This window comes from Drosophila mauritiana, chromosome 3L (genome assembly GCF_004382145.1).
Source record: "Drosophila mauritiana strain mau12 chromosome 3L, ASM438214v1, whole genome shotgun sequence".
NCBI lineage: Eukaryota > Metazoa > Arthropoda > Insecta > Diptera > Drosophilidae > Drosophila > Drosophila mauritiana.
In genome coordinates this window covers 4500006-4519930 of record NC_046669.1, presented here as the reverse complement: position 1 = coordinate 4519930, position 19925 = coordinate 4500006, and the positions used below count along the sequence as shown (strand labels likewise).

The 19925-nt window shown below is 41.4% G+C and overlaps 1 protein-coding gene across 2 annotated transcripts in view; it reads left to right on the top strand.

The window, feature by feature from the left end:
• Positions 1–19925, top strand: part of LOC117139331 (tyrosine-protein kinase Src64B) — a 36461-nt gene that overhangs the window by 12211 nt on the left and 4325 nt on the right. For both annotated transcript variants that reach the window (XM_033301577.1, XM_033301578.1), the window contains exons 3-4: positions 4257–4287; positions 18160–18989. In XM_033301577.1, coding sequence (XP_033157468.1) covers positions 18725–18989 — 265 coding nt within the window. In that variant the 5' untranslated portion in view covers positions 4257–4287; positions 18160–18724. The remainder of the gene's footprint in view (positions 1–4256; positions 4288–18159; positions 18990–19925) is intronic.

The window sequence follows — 19925 nt, the reverse complement described above, 5'->3', positions numbered from 1 at the left end:
CACGGAAACTTGACAACTTCACATTTCTGGGAGGTCTTAGACAAACTCTTTGCACACGCTTACACACTGAGATTCCTCACTCAAAACCCTCAAATGAAATTAAAAAGTTTAACTTCAAACTTGTGAGGGGTGGGGGGAAGTGGAACAACCCCTAGCTCACATTTGAGCAACTTGTGCCTAGCAACTCTTCATTTTGCTCATGAAGTTCTAGAGATTTTTACTTGTGGCTCATAAGACATTAGCCAGCTACTTTGCGGCCAGGAAGTTCCTTTGACTTCGGAGATTTCGTATGTGTTGAATAGTTGGATGGAACAATGTTTGTAATTAGTCACAACTGCCACAAATCTTTAGAAACATAGTTGTGCAAAACAGGGTCATAAAAGCGGCTTTACAGAACATTAGATGGTTGTAATTATGCGTGTAATTAAGTAAGAAATCTTAGGGAACCAACAAAAGGTGTATAAACCCCCAGATAAGCACTTTTAAAGTCAGTTGTCCAGATAGTTATTTACAAAATATAGTTTCCTTTAGCTGGCGAAACTTGTGAAATATATTTATTATAATAGCGCCTGAACTGAGTTCCGCTCAGCCATTCATAAAGTTCTCAGCTTATTCGAGTTTGCTTATTCGAGTATTTGTTCCAACACGTGAATTCGTTGTGACAAATACGTGATAAATTCGTTGTAGCCTCATCAGGCAAACAAGCGCGACATGAACATAGTTTAAGTCTGACGGGTCTTGAGCTCGACAAAAGCGCTTTTCCGAGAAGGGGAACTTGTGGATGGGGGGTAGTAAGTGTTGCTTTTCCAGACAGCTACAAATTTTCATAGCATATTTCATGCTGACTTCAGTTGGCATGAGAGCGCCACACAAAACGATAGTGATAGAAAAAAAAAACAAATGCAAAAAGCCAAACAAAAGAAACACATTTGTTTTGCTTTGATAGTTCCCATGACAAAGTTTTGATAAACTAAAATACTTGGATGGAGTTTTCAGCTTTTCGCAGCAAATTGCTGAGCTCAACTATTTTTTTTATGGCTAAGCCAGTAAATTGTGCATTTAAGAGAGTATAAAAACAAATTGCGTTCTCAAAATAAGGAATAAATATCGCGAACTGAGCTAAATATATATAATATTTTTTTTACAGCATGTGGATGTTATCTATGTTTTAATGCAGATAATAAACTCATTTTTTTTTATAATTGTCCAGAGAGAGAGTTCAATGCTGAGATACTTAATCACGTGGCATTTTTTATTGCAGGAATCTAGAACAGGCTTTTTTGTGCCGTACTTCCACTGATGAAGTAGTAATTTGTCCCCACTTTTTCGCTTGACTCGAGTTATTTCTCAGCAACTGCCTCAATTGAATGACTGTCCAACCGACTGACAAAATGTCACGCTGTGATTGTGCCGATAGCGAAATCTCGTTCCCATTTTCAATTTGGAGGGTGGGCTAAGTTTTCAATGCTCCCATCTCGGCGATTTTCCCCCCGCCCCCACACTTTTCCTGCTGCATTGCGCCGGAGCTTTTGTCTCAAGTGCATTGCAGTTGGAATTGTGTCTAGAGTGGGCTGCACTTGTCGCAAAAAGCTGCAAAAGATGGTGTTTTTTTTTAGCTTCAATAGAAAACAGCAGAATCCAAACCTGAAACTGAAATCAAGTGAACTGGAATTAAATGAATGGAAGCCCAGAACGCTCCCCAAACGCTTCTTCAATGCAATGCACTTTGCTGATTATTATTGCAGTTTGCTGTTTTTCTTTATTTATTTTTTTTTTTGCTCACTGGGCTACGCTGTAATCAATTTGACATAGATTTTTTAAATCAATAAATGGGCTTGTCACGAGCCGGGGTTAAAGTGGGATTTGACCAGGGCTTAAGGGCCATTCGATTTCCCACTCAATTAACACACACGGCGGATGGAGCTCAAATTTGCTTTTTATCTACCAAGTTTGCTCAGCAAGCAAGTTTTTTTCGAACAGACAAACAAACATTTATATCTCAAATAGTTCGTTTTCTCTTTTATACCAAACTTTTAGATGCAATTCGGGCTTTTATTGCCGGCATTTCTCGAATGTTTTTCGTAAATTGCATTTTATTTTCGCTGCGAGGATAATTCTCAAATACCTAATACTTTCGTGTGGTCTATTCGAAAATATTTTCCCACATTTGCATCGAATGTACAAGGCAGGCAGCTGTGCTGCCGGAAAATTGTTCACATGTCCATATTGCATGTTCGAGAGCTGCCGCCGCCGCTTTTTGCTTGCCACCGTGCCACATAAATTGCATTTTTAGCTAGGCCAAAACATGTTGCTTTCGTTGTTTATGGGGATTGAATTCGTTGCTACAACCAAAATGTAGGGATCTTACAACACAAAAAGTACTTCAAGATTAGTTATTTATCATGGGGTGCAACTGCCTAATCAAAAGATATTATTAATTGCAGTTGTTTTAATGAAATTCAACTCGGCTTACAAGCTTGTCATACTTTTGACGTCAGTTTATTTCATTGACGTCAACTTCATGACGAATTGTCTTCAAGAATAAAGTAATGCGCCGTGTGTATTTAACCTCCTGATAAATGACAACATTGCAAATATATTTTGTTTAAGTTCCGATTGTATTCAAGTTCATTTTTTTTTATTCTAAAGGAGTATCTTTATTTTTATAGTGTACAAACTGCACTTTTTTTTTTTTGGCCGCCATATAACAGCTCTCTTGAGACTCTCTTATCTGGTCAGCACTTCAGTTTTGTTTTGATTCCATTTGCGGTTTTGCTTTCAAATGATGCAGTCAGGAATGTTTGAACGGCAAGTGATAAATCTATTTAAAGATAGCCTGTCTATCACAGATATCAGAATGGCTCTTAGATTTCTGCCTTTCTATGTTTATGTTAATGATGCATTATCTTAGTGTGTACTCTTTGATTTTTCAAGATGTGCTAAAAGTCATTGGCCTAGAAAAAGTCCAATAAAATCGCTCTCCATCGTTTGTTCTCTGTCACTCCCTGCTGTTTGTTCAAATTTTGTTCGTCGCTATCTTCAAGTACCCGATCTAAAATAAACATGAGAAGTGTGTGCACGACCCTCGCTGCTTCAACGCTTTTTATTTTTTCTTTTTTGTGGGGCGTACACTTCTCGAAACGGAGAAAGATACAGATACAGAGGAACAGCTGGTAGAGTAGAGAGCAGAAAACCCAGCTGACTGACGGAAACCGAAAGTGATACATCTGCTCCTCAAACGAACCGAGTTGCTTGCCTTATAGGGTCAGGCGCTCCTCGTGCTGAAAATATCCTTAGAAAATGCCTCGAGGCGCAATCCACACATCCTGCGACCTGAGACGTTGACTTTGGCAAGCAGGTCACGTGAGCCTTTCGCCATTTCAGCAGTTCAGCCAGCGAACAGAATAAAAACGAGGCGAGGCTGACAAAGGGAAATCCTAGAAATTCGTAGGGGTGGTCGTCCTGCAAATGTGATTGCTCCAAGAAAAAAAAAAATAAAGGGGCGTACTCCTCCACTGCCTCCTCATATCGTAAATTGCAGAACAAATTTCCTAGATTTCTGTTCGCTCCGTTTTAGCGCCTTTTCTTGGCAATTGTTTCAACGTGTTTGAAATATTTTAAGCCCCATCCAACTAGCCAAAAAGCTCAGGGTCTGGGCCCTCTTTTTTTGTTTTGCTTTGGGTCTTTTGTGTTTACGCATATTCGGCTGATGCATGTATAAAAATGAAGTTTCTGCGGGGTTATAAATACGAACGAATACATACAAGCATGAAAATCAATATTTGCGCCGCGTCGTCGTCATCTTTTGCCAGTGTTGCGCTCTTTTGATACCCTTTAGTTAATAATCATACGGGGTATATGGTGCTGAGAGGATGTGCATAAGTAGAAAGAACTAACTTTGAAAGCATGGATGTTTTATATTAATATGAAATAAGTTTTATATTCTACTGGGTATACTTTAGTTGATACTCATAATGGTTATACTGGTTTATTATTACATTTATTCCGCCTTTATTTGTATTTTCTGTTTGCCCCGAAAGCAGTCTGTCAGTCAGAGTAAAAAACCGAGTCAGACAGCAGCAGCTGATAAGCCGCCATGCGGATGTGAAAATGTGCATGGATGAGGGATAGTAATAAATCTATTTACTTCCATGAGAGAATATATATAGATTAATACATATGTACGATTTATTTACTATATCCAGTGGGTACTTTTCACGATAATTGACTAAATTCGTATCTCTCTTCCATTTCAGGTTGCGATAACCAACTTTGACGGAATCAAAGGTGAGCAGAACACGGAAAACGTACTCGAAATATGTTCCATTTTTTTTTTATATTTTATTTTAGGTTTTTTTTTTTTGGGGGGTTTTCTCCTTTGAGACTGCCAAGTTTTTGTCACATGGCCGCGGGCGATTTTGAACTTGTTCCACTTTGGCAGCGGGAATTTGTGGGGGCAGCTTTATCTTTGCATTCACCTGTCTATCGGGCCATTCTTTGGCCCAACTTCTCCTATGCTCCTATTCCTGCCCCTAACGCCCAGATAAAACGCGAAATATTCTCCTTTTTTTTGGCCCACAGTATTTTCCTTTTTTTTCTTCTCGAGCCAGCTGTGTGCTCAATTCAAAAATAGAAAAAGAGCAAAAAACCTGATAGAGCTAGAGATGCTGGAATATAACAGTGGATGGATGATGGATACTCGAGCAGCTTGCTCCAGTTCTTGAAGTGGACTCCAAAACGAGTTTTTCGGCACTTGCCCAACCGCCTGCCACCGCCGAAACCCCGCCTCGTATACGTAAATCAGTTGGGTTGAGTTAGGTCTGGTTTTCTGATAGTTGTTTAAGCGCATATAAAAAAAAACAAGAGAACGAGATCCATAGGCCTAATACCAAGGTTTTTCCAGCAAGTATACTCTTTATGACCGCATAAAATCCGTTATTATATCTTTGACATGTTCGTAGCTTGGCAATAAATTTCTATGCATATCCACACATCTGCGGCTAATTGACCAATCTGAAGTAACGATTGCGTTCGAGGCTAAAAAAGAATCGTAAAAATAAATCACTAAAGCTGTATTTTAAAAGTTCATATCTTGAGGCATATACAGTAAAGCTCGCTTTAGGGTTTTTAACATTATTCTGTGGCTTTTAATTGCAAATTAGATATAGTGATGAGTAGGCAATTCTTGAATCTTTTTCCCATTCATACATAAGTTTACTTTCTTCTCAGTTTTGCTTATTAACGAGGTCTGTTTTTTTGTTTAGTCTGTCTTCCAATCGCTGGAGAACAGATTTTCTATTCCGCTGACGGATTTCGATGGATAAATTGAATTACCATGTTGCATGTGCCACACGCAATGCAGCTGTCGGTCTGGCTTTAACTTTTTGTGATGAGGTGCCGCAAAGGGGAAAGTCATCGATGCATTGCCAGTACCCACTGGCCCACTCCATTTGGGCTTCCAACGATGCATTTCTTGGATCTTTTGTTGTACACTGGGGATATGTGCTCAAATCACCTGGGCCACATGTTGGGCGCAGCAGCAGCAGATACCAACAGTTGAGGTCAATAGAATAGCACAGCTTAGATTTTAATACAATTGCACGATGTCAATGGCAAATGAAAATCATATGTCAAGTATAATATCAAGTATGATCTTTTATGGTGGAAGCCCACTTATATGTTGCTTATACACTATTTTCTTGACCTGCGCTGTGCGAAGGTAGCTGCATGAATGACACACGCGGCAAGTAGCCAAGCGGATCTGGCGGGCGGTCGGGTGTACGATTGGTGGTGGCCAAGGGGACTGGGGCAACCCTTCAATGCCGCCTAGACAAACCCTCGGCACGTCTCGGGTCTCCAATTTCATGACTAATTATACGGGAACGCATGTGGCAGCGGGAAAGGCGAGAAGGTTAAGCGGCTGCCTTCTCGCCTCGTTCCCTTCACGAAATTATGCGGATTATATTTTTGTACTCCGCTGTTTTAACTTACGATTGTTAGCCACCTTTGCCGTTGGGTTTACCTTCTTGCCTCTTTGGCCATTAATGAAGTAATGGAACTGACCCTCCGTTGACTTTGGGGCTACACGGGGGATGGTTATTTGGTTGCATGCATAAAATAGTTGCACATAAGTGCAAGCTGCAACTGCAGCATGAAGCGATGATGAAAATTTCATGAATTTGCAACGGACCAAAGGAGCGGCGGTGTATCCTCATTCCTTTTTGGCCCAGTTGTGGGATGAAATGCAATTTCGCCCTGCCAGTTTTTCGAGTGGCACAAACAAACGAACACATGTGCAGCACACTAATACTCATTTATTTTAATAGGTGTAAAGGCCTTAAGTTTACAAATTATGATACTCAGCCAGTGTGTCCCGGGCACTGGGAGACTTTTAGGGTCAAATCGTTGTGTAACTTTAACTTTAACCGGAACTTGACTCAAAACTTCATTTTAACTTTTGCGGTCAAGACAATAATGTCATAAATAAATTACTTTAAAACGTCAAATGTCAAGATGAATCTACGTTTAAAGTAATTATGCATTTGGAAGGGCTAACCTGAGGTTATAAAGTAAGGCGTAGTTAAGATCTGCAGCACCTACCATTTATTCTATTCGTATTTCAGTTCTAGGTTTTTATCAGTGCAAAATCAGTTGCCTTGGCAAGCTGTTGCATAAATCAACTTCACCTGTGAACGTGAGTGTTTGTTTTTACCTGTGCCACACTACGGGTGCGTGTGTGTGTTTGTATTTTAGATAACTCAGCGTTAAGCGCCCGCTTGAAACTATGTCAAGCCCTCCCAGACACACAGACCATCACACGCCAGTGCTGCACTAATGCCGGCATTAACCCACAGCTGCTGCTGCTTCACCTGAAGAGGAAGCTACGGATGCTGTTGGTTGCTGGGTGCCAGTGCCACCATCATGTGTGCTCTATAAAATATTTGTTTAAACTTGCACCGCCCACTTTGCCCCTGGTGTAGCCCATTTTCTGCATTTTCTGGTGTTGATAAGCACACTTTGCCCACGACCACTTGAGGCAGCGCGACGGGTAATCACAACTTAAATGAGTAGTTTAATTTTGTTCAAGTGCAGCACTAGAGAGATTCACCTTACAAGAAGCAGCGAAGGCACGTTAGCAGGCCAAGATCACTCAAAAGAATGTATTCGATTTTCTTTGAAACAGACATTTTTATAAACATATTGGAATCAAAGACCAGAATGTTTATCTTTTCTTGAATTTATTGAAATGGTATTCACATGCAGAATATTTTCTCCCAGTGTTTGCCATAGGTAAACGCATCTTTGATGTATTTCTGCCCCTGTCTTCGGTGAAGATATAGAGTCAGAGACCTGCTTTATGACCAGGCCGAGTGGCAAGTTGCTGCGTTGCCCGCTAGAATGACTGTTTATTGTATTCCTCTAAATTGTTGTTTATGTCTGCATTCAGACAGCAGACTGCAACGGCAATGGCGTTGCAATGGGAACTTGCAACTGCAGCAACATTAGCAGAGGTAGCAACATCAGCCAGCGACTCGTCAACATCCTGACAATTTGTGCTGTCCCCCGTCTGATGGCAAAGTGTGGCGTTGTTGTCTGTTTCAGACAGCTTGCTGTAGTGGCAGCAGCAATAAAAGTGCTAAAAAGTTTCATGCCCCCAGACTGCATCCTGTGCCAAAGTCCTGCTCCTTCTGCCGCTGATGTTGAAGTTCCTGGTGTCCACAGAACATTTTTCTTTTTAATCTTTTAAAACTGAGCTGCATTGTTGTGCTGCGCTGTGTGTGTGCTGCTGCATTTAAAGTTGTGGAAAGAAGAGCGGAAGAATGCCGGAGAGAATGCCGCAGTCCGCCCCCAAGAACCGGCTGAATTCCAGCCCTGCTTATGTCCTTGCATATTCCTCGAGCCTAATGAGAGCATTATAACTTTGTGACAAACTTTGCTGTGGCTCTCTGAAGTTGGGAAAGCGAACTAAAGTACAAAAAGATAGTAGCTGCTACTGATGCTAATGAGAGACTGAGTTTTAAAGCACAAATTGTACTCATTAAAAATGAAATACAACTCAAGTTTTCTGGGAATCTCTGTAGAACGGACAGCAATCTCTCTTGGACGGACACAACTACTTAGTAGGTACAATCAGACACAAATTTGTTTTCTCTCATTATTATGTATACATAAAAATAAAAATCACAATTTAGAAATGAACATTTCTAGCGAACCTCAAGTTCTCAGTTAGTTAAAGAATTTGTTTTGTTTTTTACATATTCCTTCCCCCATGTTTTGCTTGCTCTTCGGCTTTTCTCCCGTTTCATTCATAATTTTCTGTCGCATATGTAACTGCGGGGGTTGCTTGGAGTGTCGCAGGATGTACCCGATATGTCCCTGGGGCTGGTGAAATGTGGAGCTGGGTGTTATGAGGAGGTGGGTGTCATAAGAAGGTGGGGGCGGTTGAAACAGAAACAGAACTTTGTCGCGTTGTCAAGCCTTTGTGGCTGTTTTCTATTTATGTTACGTTATGTTACTGCTACCTGACTGGGACTCCCTGACTTTTCCCACCATGTCTGATGTCTGGCTGGGTTTATATACACCTCCCACTCAAGCATTTCCTTCAGCATTTTACCACCCCCAGGATGTCTGCACACGTACACAGAAATGACATCAGTGGTAGCCTGAAGCGCAGACTGCATCGTTGAGTAGGAAATTAAATACTTCAGTCGGATGTTTGGGGAAATTTCCGTTGCTGCCTCTCGTTTCCAGCTGAAAAGTCAGTTAAAATTTGCCTTCGCCTCCTTCAGATATTCATACACGATGCAAAGCAATTTGTATGGTTATTTAAATTGCATATTTGGCTAAAATTCCTGCAAATTTATGACCCAACAGAGACTTTCACTATTTGATTTTACTATCTGTCATGCCTTTCTCCGACTCTCGCAGCCCCTCCCTATTTTTTTATTATCGCCCATTCAATTAGTCTGGCTCTAATGACATTTAGCCCGGCTCCCATGATAATCACCCCATGGTCAGCGTCGGTTTCCACTGCTGCACTTTTGCCCCAATTTCCCTCGGTTGCCACCAACCCCTGTTTTTTCCACATTTCCGCCCCACACTTTGCGTTGCACTGCGCCAAAAATGCAATGAAAGCGATATAAAAGGCAACAAGGCATTGCAGCCTCATTTCGGTGTTTCTTTCCCTCTCAGTTTTTGTGCAGGGTATCAGGAATGTGAGGTATGCTCTGCTATGCGAACTTTATAACTTGAAGAAAAAGTGGCGGTCCATAAGGCAGAATAATTGATCATATAATGTTTAATAAGGATACTTTAATAGTTTCTTATAAATGTTTAAGGACACATACATAGGCAACAGTTTGCAGGTTTTCCTTTGACTACCAGGTATACCATAGTCTAAACACCTGAATTTTTTATTTTTTTGGACACCCTTTTGTTGCCTGTTCAGTTGTTGCGTGTAACACTTTTGCTGCTCCCCATCGCCGCCCCCGCCCCGCCCCTCGCAACAAATGTCACACGAATGTGGAGCACGTCATGTGTTTATGCATGCAAATGCAGCAAACACGTTCAGAAAACACCGAAAAGAAAAGGATGCCTCTTTCTCCGATTCTCGATCGCGATTGTTGCCCACATGCCGAGTTGTATAAGAATATTTTTTTTCTTTTTTTTGGTGCAGAGGGGTTGTGACATTACATTTTCGGTAATTTGTCTTGTTGATTTAAATGTGTGATACCATAAGTTGTTGACTAGCGATGGCAGAAAATGTGTTCACATGTATCGAACGAACATGAAAATGGAATTGGCTTAAAAATAGATAGTTCTTAAGCTAACATTGTGTGTGGAGAGAAGTCAAATCAGCACAATTTAAGTTTGAAGAAAGTAATAACCATGAAGTACAGTCATTTTCGATTGCTGTGCCATTATACGGATTTTTAATGCTTTCCCTTTCCCAAAACTTTTTAAACTATTGATTGCTGGGCCAACTGGGAAATGCCCCTTCAAACATTTCCATCTCTAACCAACAAATGCCCCTAAAGACTTCGAACAGTGTCTGCGATAAGGGAACCCACCTCCTACACGGACCATTAAATGCACTCCATCGATATGCATTTGTACATTTCACTCTTTTTTTTGGGTTTTGGGGTCAACTAACGACTCTCGAGCGTTTAAATTTTGTGTTGTCCGATAAGAGCCGACCGCATCTGATGGGTCGCTTCTGTTCGAGCAGCGTCGTTTTGGGGCTTAATGGCTTATCAGCCGGTGGGCTGATTTACCGCTCCACCCTGCAGGTCCCCCTCTTCCCTTTGGTTGGATCCCTCACAAAACTTTTGGGTGTCGAAATCCCGCGCTTGACCCAATTGGAAGTGCGACGTGGGACACACACATGAGAAATGAGCTGCCAATGGCTACAAGACTTCGATTTGGGGAAAAACTTTGAGTAATTGCTGCACTCCAGTCGCAGCTCCACCTCAAAAAAAACCGAACTTTACCCGCAGAGTTCCAAAAATAATGGAATGCCAACGCAAAGTCGAGATATTTAAGTGGATTTCAGTTACTAAAAATCATATGAAAATGCAACTTCAACTTCTTTTACTTATCAAAGTGTAATGAAAAGCTACATCAATTAGCAGGATAAACGGAAGCAGGATATTCCGCCTGTCTTTTGATTATTTCCACAAGCATTGCCCTTGCTAATTTTCGGATAACTACACATTTATTTTTTCCATTTACTTTTCCTCACACTGAATTAAATTCCTTGCGAGTTGCGTGTGTGGCAACATCAGGATTCAGGATACAGGCGTTAATGCCCCATTGTGTGTGGCAATGGCTTTCGCTGTCGTCATGGCCATTCCACAATCGACAATCGGACGGCGTTGGTAACAGCGGCTTGACTGGGCTTTGCCTCCACTTAACTGGTCACTGGCGGCTTTTTAGCCTTTTTAGCCAAGTGCTGACGTCGCGGGGTCAGGAACATGAACAACAACAGAAAAAAAAGAAGAAGCGTGTAAATATTGCCACCTCGTCACGGCGACGTCGTCGTCCTGGCGCCGTATCGCCATTTCCCGGAGCGCCTGTAATTTGCCACGTCCTACGTCCTCTTGGTCCTTGGGGGTGTTGTTTGCTGCCATCTAATCGCGAACAAATATTGTTTTAATACTGCAGCGAGCTTTCTTTAGTTTAGCTAGCCAGTCCAACACACCCACTACCAACTCGCTTTCCTCTGCAGTCAGCTTAACCTGCAATTAAGTTTTCTCATGGCTATGAAAAGGCGAGTCGTGTTATTGTTGACGAAAATTACGGCTGTTTGTACTACCAACAATTGTAACTATTACGTGTTCCGTTTGCTTTAAAAGGAGGGAAAAGCGGTTGCCTTACTTAACTACTGGGATTGGTTTCCTTTAATCCATAATGGTTTTTACATACAGCAGCAAAAAGGATTTAATATATTTCTAGTCCAGCAAAAAATGTGTTCATGTTTTTAAGCCTGCGAAAATGGCAAAACAAGTAATTGCCATCATAAAGCTACTTATGCCACTGATTATCACGATAATCCCTCGAGCTATTTGCGGTGCACTCTGGGTCAGTACTTTTATTTTTATAGCCCATAAAATATTTAAACTTTTCGCAACCGATTCCATTTCCTGGGGGAAAATCTTTAAACGTCATCTATGGCATGTTTGTACGTTCAGAATTTTATTACTGGCGCCCTCGGCGTGTTGGACTCACATTTTTCTTCACCAGCTCGATTTCGTCATCGTTCCGCACACTCCACGCCCCCATTTCCGTTTTTTCCGCAACTTTTCCGGGTTTTCTTTTCCTTTTTTGGCGTCCTGGCACGAAATGAACTCCGGTTCTGAACTAACCCCGCCTTAATTCTTGTTTCCTTAATTTTGTTGCCCATTTTTTTTTTTTTTTTGCCATTCCCGCTGTTGTTTCTCACACGGTAATTAGATTTCTGGGTTATATTTGGTTGTTTGCAAATTCACCCAAGTCTTCCCTTTGACAGTACTTATTTATTTAGCGAACTAATTACGTGTCTTTGGATTGCCGCCTGTTAATTCCAAACAATCCCTCTCCCCACCCAACTTGTTCGCCATAAAAATCATAACTTTTAACTTGTAGCCACATACAAATATTTCATTAAAATAAACGCGAATAAGCCACAGGATGTCTGTCGGTTTGGTTGCCATCCCGCGACCGCAGGCGTCTGCGGAGGTGGGAACCCATTAAAGTAATGAGCTCATCTCGTGATGTTGCAACACGCCCCTTCCCATCCTACATGCCACATCCCACATCCTACATCCCCTTCAGGGTCCTGCCTTTTCGCTGTTTGCTCATGGCTTCCTCCCAACGCGCCGCGAAGGTTGACAAACCCAGACCACAGAACTCACACGCGCTCATCATTGGAGGCAACACCCCATCTCGGAATCAAGTGTTATGCGTTATGATCACGCAGCACTTCCGGTTCCCTGCTCCATTTGCTCTAGGGTATTCGTCAAAGGAATAATATTCCAATAAAATGTATCAATCGAGGTTTTGATCGAATGGCTGACTATTTAATCAGGATTTCTTGCTTTAATTATTTTTTCGTAGGAAAAGGATATCTACCATTCGGTCCTTCCTATTTTTAAAAGTTTTTTCCACGGTTTTCCCTTTCATAACCCGCACGTTCACAGCTACAACAGAAACTGCGTGAAATTGTGCGTTACAAGCAGGTCACGCCCCCAAAAAGGAGCCCTAGACAAAACACGTTCCTTTAGCTCCTCTTTTTTTTCTCCTTAACCCTTTGGCGCCCTGCGGGGAATCCAGGATTGTGCGGCGCCAACAAATAAATCTGCAAATCTGTACCAACCAGCCACTGGGAATACCCTATACCCTGTAAGCTTTGGCCACATAAAACCCGGGGGATACCCTACTTGGAGCTTTGCTTTATGGTTGGCATGGCCTAGATTAAATGAGATTTAATGGAATTTAAGGAAAGGCTGAAAATGAGTTTTTATGCTAGTTACACACAGAACTAATAACGCCTACATACTGCAGAGTGTACAGAATAATAACGTTTTTTTCCATGCAGTTTTTGATTTTATCTCTCGCATTGTTTTTTAGTTATTGTGCACCCTGTTTTTACCCAAGTACGTGACTTTTTTTTAATTGTGCATACAAACTATAAAGCTGCTCCCTTCAACCTCCTACGTCGCCCAGTTTATTTTTCTCGCCCCGCGTCCATATATACAACTTTAATCTCCATATGGCTGCGGCTGCTCACGCCATCTGATTGATTTTTGTCACATGAACTTGTCACACTGGCCCTGAAGTCGGTCAGTGTACATAAAACCATATGAATATATCTACACTGGAGCGAAAATTGCATAAGTAAATCATGTTATGAATATAAAAAAGTTTATACATAATTGCTTTAAAAATAATAACAATAATATGTAATTGAGTCATTGTCTCTTTATCACTTAACGCGACATTCTTGATACTATTTTTTCTCAGTGTTCTCGATGTGGTCGACGCTTTCAATACTCGGGCTTATTATGATTATTGCTTCTAGTTCATTTGTTTAATGGTCTCGGAGGCGGGGAACGGAAATCGTTACACTGCCAAGTCCAGACCGTCGTAAATAGAATCTGTCGAGCAGATCTCATCCGTGCCAAGAGTTTTAGGGAGTTGGTAATAGATACTTGCATAAATAAATTGATTGGTCCCTTACATCTAGCTGTCAACTTTCCATTTGCTTGTGGCATAAATTAGCTTAATTTATGTGCTCGTTCATTAGCTGCCATTTCAATTTCGGCACCAACAGACAAAGTTCAATTAATTCCGACTTCAAAGAAGTAATTTCCTGTGAATTGATAGTCATGAATTGCACTTACATATTTGAATATTTACTAGTAATTTTTTCCAATTAAATAAGTTTAAATAAATGGTATTTAATTCGTAATTGGCTACAAAATATTCCGCTCGTCTGATAAACAATTTATTTTCCTGAAATGTCATAATTTCATCAACATTCTGCTTTTAATACCAATTCATTTTTATATTTTTTTGTTTTTGCGAACTTTTCCCTTGATGCATTATTAATGACTACAACAAGGATAAATGTATAAAAATTGTTATTTGTTTGCTGGCGCGGAAGAGCTTACAGTACGTGCCAATAAACACTATGATATATTTATGTTTTCATTTATTTACGGCGCTCTGAAGTAAATTGCAATTTAATATTAAAGCGACGAGCATGGAAGCCAGTCGAACGGGTTAACTGCAATGTTTTATGCAACAAATTCAATTTCGAAGTAACGTCAACGTCACTCGCATGGGTAGTAATTCATTTAATCTATTGAGCCTATGCTCTTCACTTGAGGGATGCACATAAATCGAGAATTTATTGTGTTATTCAATACTTGGACGTAGGCAAGTTCACTGGCCCACATTTCCCATCCGCACCAGCAGCAGATGTCCGTATATATTTGTATTTCATTGGGGTAATTCCTTTAGAGGACTAATCGATAGCACGTGACGCTTAAAGGTGAACGACTGTGTCACTCCGGGTTGAACGCACAGATAAGACAACAGTTGGTGGGGCGGGATATTGGGGAGTGCGGCATCGGCATCCACATTCCCACAGCCACACATCCACGGCAACAGGATGACAACGAGGACGTCACACAAATTGACTTTTTAAGTAGGCAACAATGTGGCTACAGCTGACGAAGGACGAAGGACGATGTTGGTGGTGGTGGGGATGCGGCATGATAATAATGGAGCGCAATAAAAAAATGTGGGCGAAACAGAACCATTTTCCATTTCCATTCTGCAGCAACCACCCCCAAAAAACCCCCCTTATCAAAGACGCTCCACATTTCTCAGATTGTGTGTGTGTGTGTGTAGGACTGTCATCGGGAAATGACGGCATTACGGCATTTACAGTTAATGCCTTTATGTCCTCGAGGATTTGGCCTGACATGCGGTTGGTTTTGGGACTCCCCGGGGAAATCACATTCTCTTTTGCATAATATTTGATTTTATTTGGCAGTGGTGAGGCCATTTCCGCAACTATTTTGGGGGCACATTGTTAATTTGGCCAAAATGTAGTTCAAATGGCTCGTTTAAAATGCAGCGAAAATATAAACGAAACTACGTTTGAATAAATTGAATAAATTCCAGTACTTTAACCAAATTTGTTTAATTTACTTAATATGTAATTTAAGAGCGGAATTGTAATGATTAGAATTGATAGACTTTTTGATTAATATTTGCTGTCACCTTACCTTAAATTTGTTTTAATTGGTCTTTGAAACTCGATTTGTTTTCCTTTTCCATCTTGACACAACCAAAAAACACGCATCATAACTGCCAAGTTTTCCCATTCGTGTTGCCGACTTTGTAGCGCATTCAAAGCCGCAATATCCAATTAAGTATTCATTTAGTTTTGTCAACTTCAACAATGGTTATTTATTGCTCGTGTGCAACAACAAAGCCATCCCACAACACACAACACATGATCCTACGTTTGTACGCCGCCCAAACCCCCAAAAGTAAACTAGAAAATTACATTTTCATGTCACACACACACATACAGAGAAATGAAACCGAATCGATGTCAGCGGTGGAAAACCCCAGAATTGGTAACTGGCAACTCTGCTTTTCATTTGCTGGCCATCAACCCATCAACTATGATATATTCGTATACTTTTTCGATTCCAACTCTTTTGCCCGCAATCCCCAATCGACCATTTGCTTTCGGTTTTTGATATATATACCAGTGCGTTGGGGTCATAAATCGCTCGTTTTTGCGGCAAAGTCAATGTAGCTTCTGTGTGTCACCTGTTCTTCTGGGACAAACAGAGTTAAAGTGTGAATAATATGATGGAGAGGGGATTTTATGGCATTTACATTTGAGAACTATGTTAATACCCTAAACTTAAATGGCACATAAATAAAATATATTCAGTGGAACTGATGATATCCCTTGAAAAACTGATACAGGATACGCAAGAGTATATTAGATTCCTAAGTACGACTATAACTGTCATATAGTTTTATTCATCGTAGTCTTTGTTGGATAACAATGAAAAGCACTCATTCATCTTTGCAAGCTGTTGTGATAGCATTACTAGCATATTACCCTATCACTTTATCCCATCACCGGCCCATCAACTGTTGCTCTTTCTTTGTCGAACGATGGGCAGTAAAAAATAATCCAGTCAGTCAGTGACTTTTAAAGTACATCTCGTAAAGCCACGTACATAATTGTATAGAATTTCCCAACATTATTGCAGCTTCAATGCCGGCTACTCGGTTTCGTTCACTTCGACCCCAAAAAGTAAAGGTTGCTTGACCCCCGTAGAACTTTTCGCTGTTGTTTTTGCTATTGCCGCTGGGCGGACGGGTTCATGAACTCGCCGAAAAACAAACTTTGACTTTTTATGGGCAAACGAACGCAAATCCATTCAAACTTTTGTGCTCGTTGTTGGCGGATTTTAAAGCGTCACACGTTGTGTGTGTTTATCAAGTTGAGGGGACAACAAATGCAGACGTCGCGTCGACAAAACTCAGACAGTTTAAATGTCCTGGCACAATTTCCAACACTCTAGGCACTGTCAAGTCAGCAACACTTTCCACCATTTTCATTTCGGTTGGGATTTGGGTGCTAATGCACAATGCACTGAAAACAAAACGGGCTTAATACGATTTATTGTGATAAGGTTTTAAAGTGGAAACACAATGTGTTTCAACCTACAAACTAATTTCTTTAAAAAGATAGTGCCCAACTTGGTGCAAATGATCTTACTTAGGGGATGATGCTGCTCAACTAATTGGGTAATTTTCCGAGTGCACTTTCTTTGTTTGCCAAGACTTGACTTGAGTCTCGGGCCTAACATGGCTTTAATAATTGACGGCACGCCAGGCCAGGCGGACCGGAACAATGTCAGGATATTAGCTAATGCCGCAAATGCATCCTGGCAACTGCCAGCATAGCGACAATTTCATGCCAGCTGCGCACACACAACAAATGCGCAACAATAACAATTAAAATTGGAAACTGCAGCAGCAATCTAGATTGTCAGGGGAGTGTCCTCGGCGCAGGAAGAGCCGGGCGGGCCATCGAGTGGTTCAACCTTGGCCTAACAGCACAGCACGCCCATGCCATCCTCATTCCTATCCGCATTCGCATCCTCGACTGCGCATCGGAGACCATAATTATCCAATTGAACAATAAACAGATGCCTGCCAGGCTTGAGTCAATAGACAATGGCTGCGGCGGAGTGAAGAGAGCCTGCCCAGCTGGCATCCTTTCAAATGGTTGCTGCTGTTGCTGCTGCAGTTGTTGCAGCGGTTGATGTTGCTCCTGCATTTGCTGTATTGTGGTCATTGTGGCATCGTCGAGAGGTTGTGTGCAACTATTGCCCTCCGGCAGACGAGAGTGATGAGTTTTGCCGGCCAGGAGTAGTGTTGTCTCTTGGGGATCTTAATCGAGTTAAATGTGAGTGTGATTCAAAAAAATATGTCTGCGCTTTGAATGAGTTATTAAATTTCAAAATAAAAATGGCAATAAAATAGATTAAATTAAAGAATTTTAAATGAAATGGAATGTCGCAATTGAAGACAAATTTAATTGTTTGTTTTATAGCCATTTATACATTTTAACGAGCCAAGGTAAAGAATGCTAATTAAAAATTATATGACAGTATAATTGTAAAGAGTCAACACAGAATTCATAGCGAATAGGTAAAATCATAAGCCAAATGAATTAAGCCAATTAAATCAGACATGTTATGTTTAATTTAATTTTCGTATCTCTGGGCATCTCTAGTACAAAAGGGGCTGATGAACCCAAAGCAGCTTTGGAATAGGTTGGACTAGGGGATACTAGGAGATACTAGAGTGCATAAACCGAATTCGCCTGCCGGCCAAGTCAAGTGTAATAATGTGCCAAAAACGTTTAGGAAGCCACAGGATGTCGGACAATTGGCAAAAGGCAACTGTCGTCCGGCTGAGTGGACACGGGTCGGGTCAGTGGACTGAACAGTGGACAGGACACTGCTTGCATTCATTCCTTTGTCTGGGCGAAAATGTTTATTTAATGAATATTTATTAACACTAACTAATTTTGGTTTTCTACGCTTTGTTTGCTCCCATTTTGGCTCACAGGTGACTGACGACCAGGACGGCCAGCAATGTGCAGACGGTCGGTGGTTGAAATTGCTGGCAGGACTCAGAACCAGACCGCAAGGATCAACGCAATCAAGGAGCAGCCGTTGCAGCTGTGAATGCATCAGCAACTGGCAACCGGCTACTGGCTACTTTTTATATACACACATCCAGAACGAAATGCGTTTTTGCAGCTCGGCCAACAAGGAGATCATCACACAGATAGCAGTTGATAGATGAACTAAAGCAAATGCCCTCCAATTGCAGCTTTTGATGCAAACTTAAGGCAGGGGCCCAACACAGAACCCAACTTGACTGATAGTTTAAACTACTTACTATAAAGTAATCGAACAACATAATAACAAAACGAAAGGGCTGCAACAAATTTTTAATTACTGTTAAGAACAACTCGTTAATTGCCAAATATGTGTTGCCTGATGATCTAAAGCTGAACAAAACTTAGGAACATATATACATATATAATAATTATATAACATTAATCCTTAAAAACCGCCACGAATAACTCAAGATCAAGAGTTAGCGCCAGGAGACACTTGCTTAAGCCATGGGCAACAAATGCTGCAGCAAGCGACAGGATCAGGAACTGGCACTGGCCTATCCCACTGGGGGCTACAAGAAATCCGACTACACCTTTGGCCAGACGCACATCAACAGCAGCGGCGGCGGCAACATGGGCGGCGTTCTCGGCCAGAAGCACAACAACGGTGGCTCGCTGGACTCGCGCTACACGCCCGATCCCAATCATCGCGGTCCGTTGAAAATCGGCGGAAAAGGCGGCGTTGACATCATCAGACCTCGCACCACACCAAGTGAGTACATCCGCGAATAAAATTGGATTGCCCAATCTAATATGCGTACAATCATCAATTAGTAATTACAGTGAAACCCCTGTGTACCAGAACCTTTGACTTATCTAAATTAAATTCCATTTAATTAACTTTTTAATTTAGTATCTAATAAATAGTTAGTTCGGTTAGGACTCTAACCATTTCATTCAGAAACTTTAGTCAGTGAACTGAAGTTGTGTTACCTACAGCTATGGACTTTAAATCCTCTGCCCTGCATTTTTTCACGACTTTAACCAATTTCATATAGATGAAGCTAAAGTGGTTGGATTTTCACTGTTTGTTTTCGTATTATCATGCATTAGTAATTAGCTGTTGGCTGTTAGTCTCTCCTGGGTCGCGGGTGGAGTGATAATTCCAGCATTTAATTAGCAATTTGACTTTTTGCCTGCCACAGAGATTGGCTTTTACCCGCTGGTTGGCCTTGTGTTTGCATAATGTGGCAGGCAGCTAGCTAGCGAACTAACCTGCCACATAACCAGCGTTCATCCAAGTCACCAGTACCCCACATCCATAATTAGAGTTCCCCGTCCCAGGAGGTTCAGAGGTGGAGTCAAGTCATTTGCCAGGTGGCAGCGCAATTCTCATATTTGCAGTGGTAATACGATGAGAGTCGTTAACCTTGACCACTTCTCGTGTGCGTGGCCCAGTAATGGAAGGAAAGAAGGTGGTTGGGTTGCTGCTCTTGGTGTTGGTTTAATGCCACCTTGACGGCGATATTGCATTCCATATGACACGACATTGCGTTTACGAGACCCCAGGGAGTTGGGCAAGGAGTTGCAGCTGGGAAGGAGGTTTTCAAGTTGCCAGCAGCAGGGCAGGCGCTTGTTGCTATGTTTGCACAAGAAAATTGTAAGGTTCAGTACAGGAAATTCAAGGGATAAAGAAATTAGCAATGCA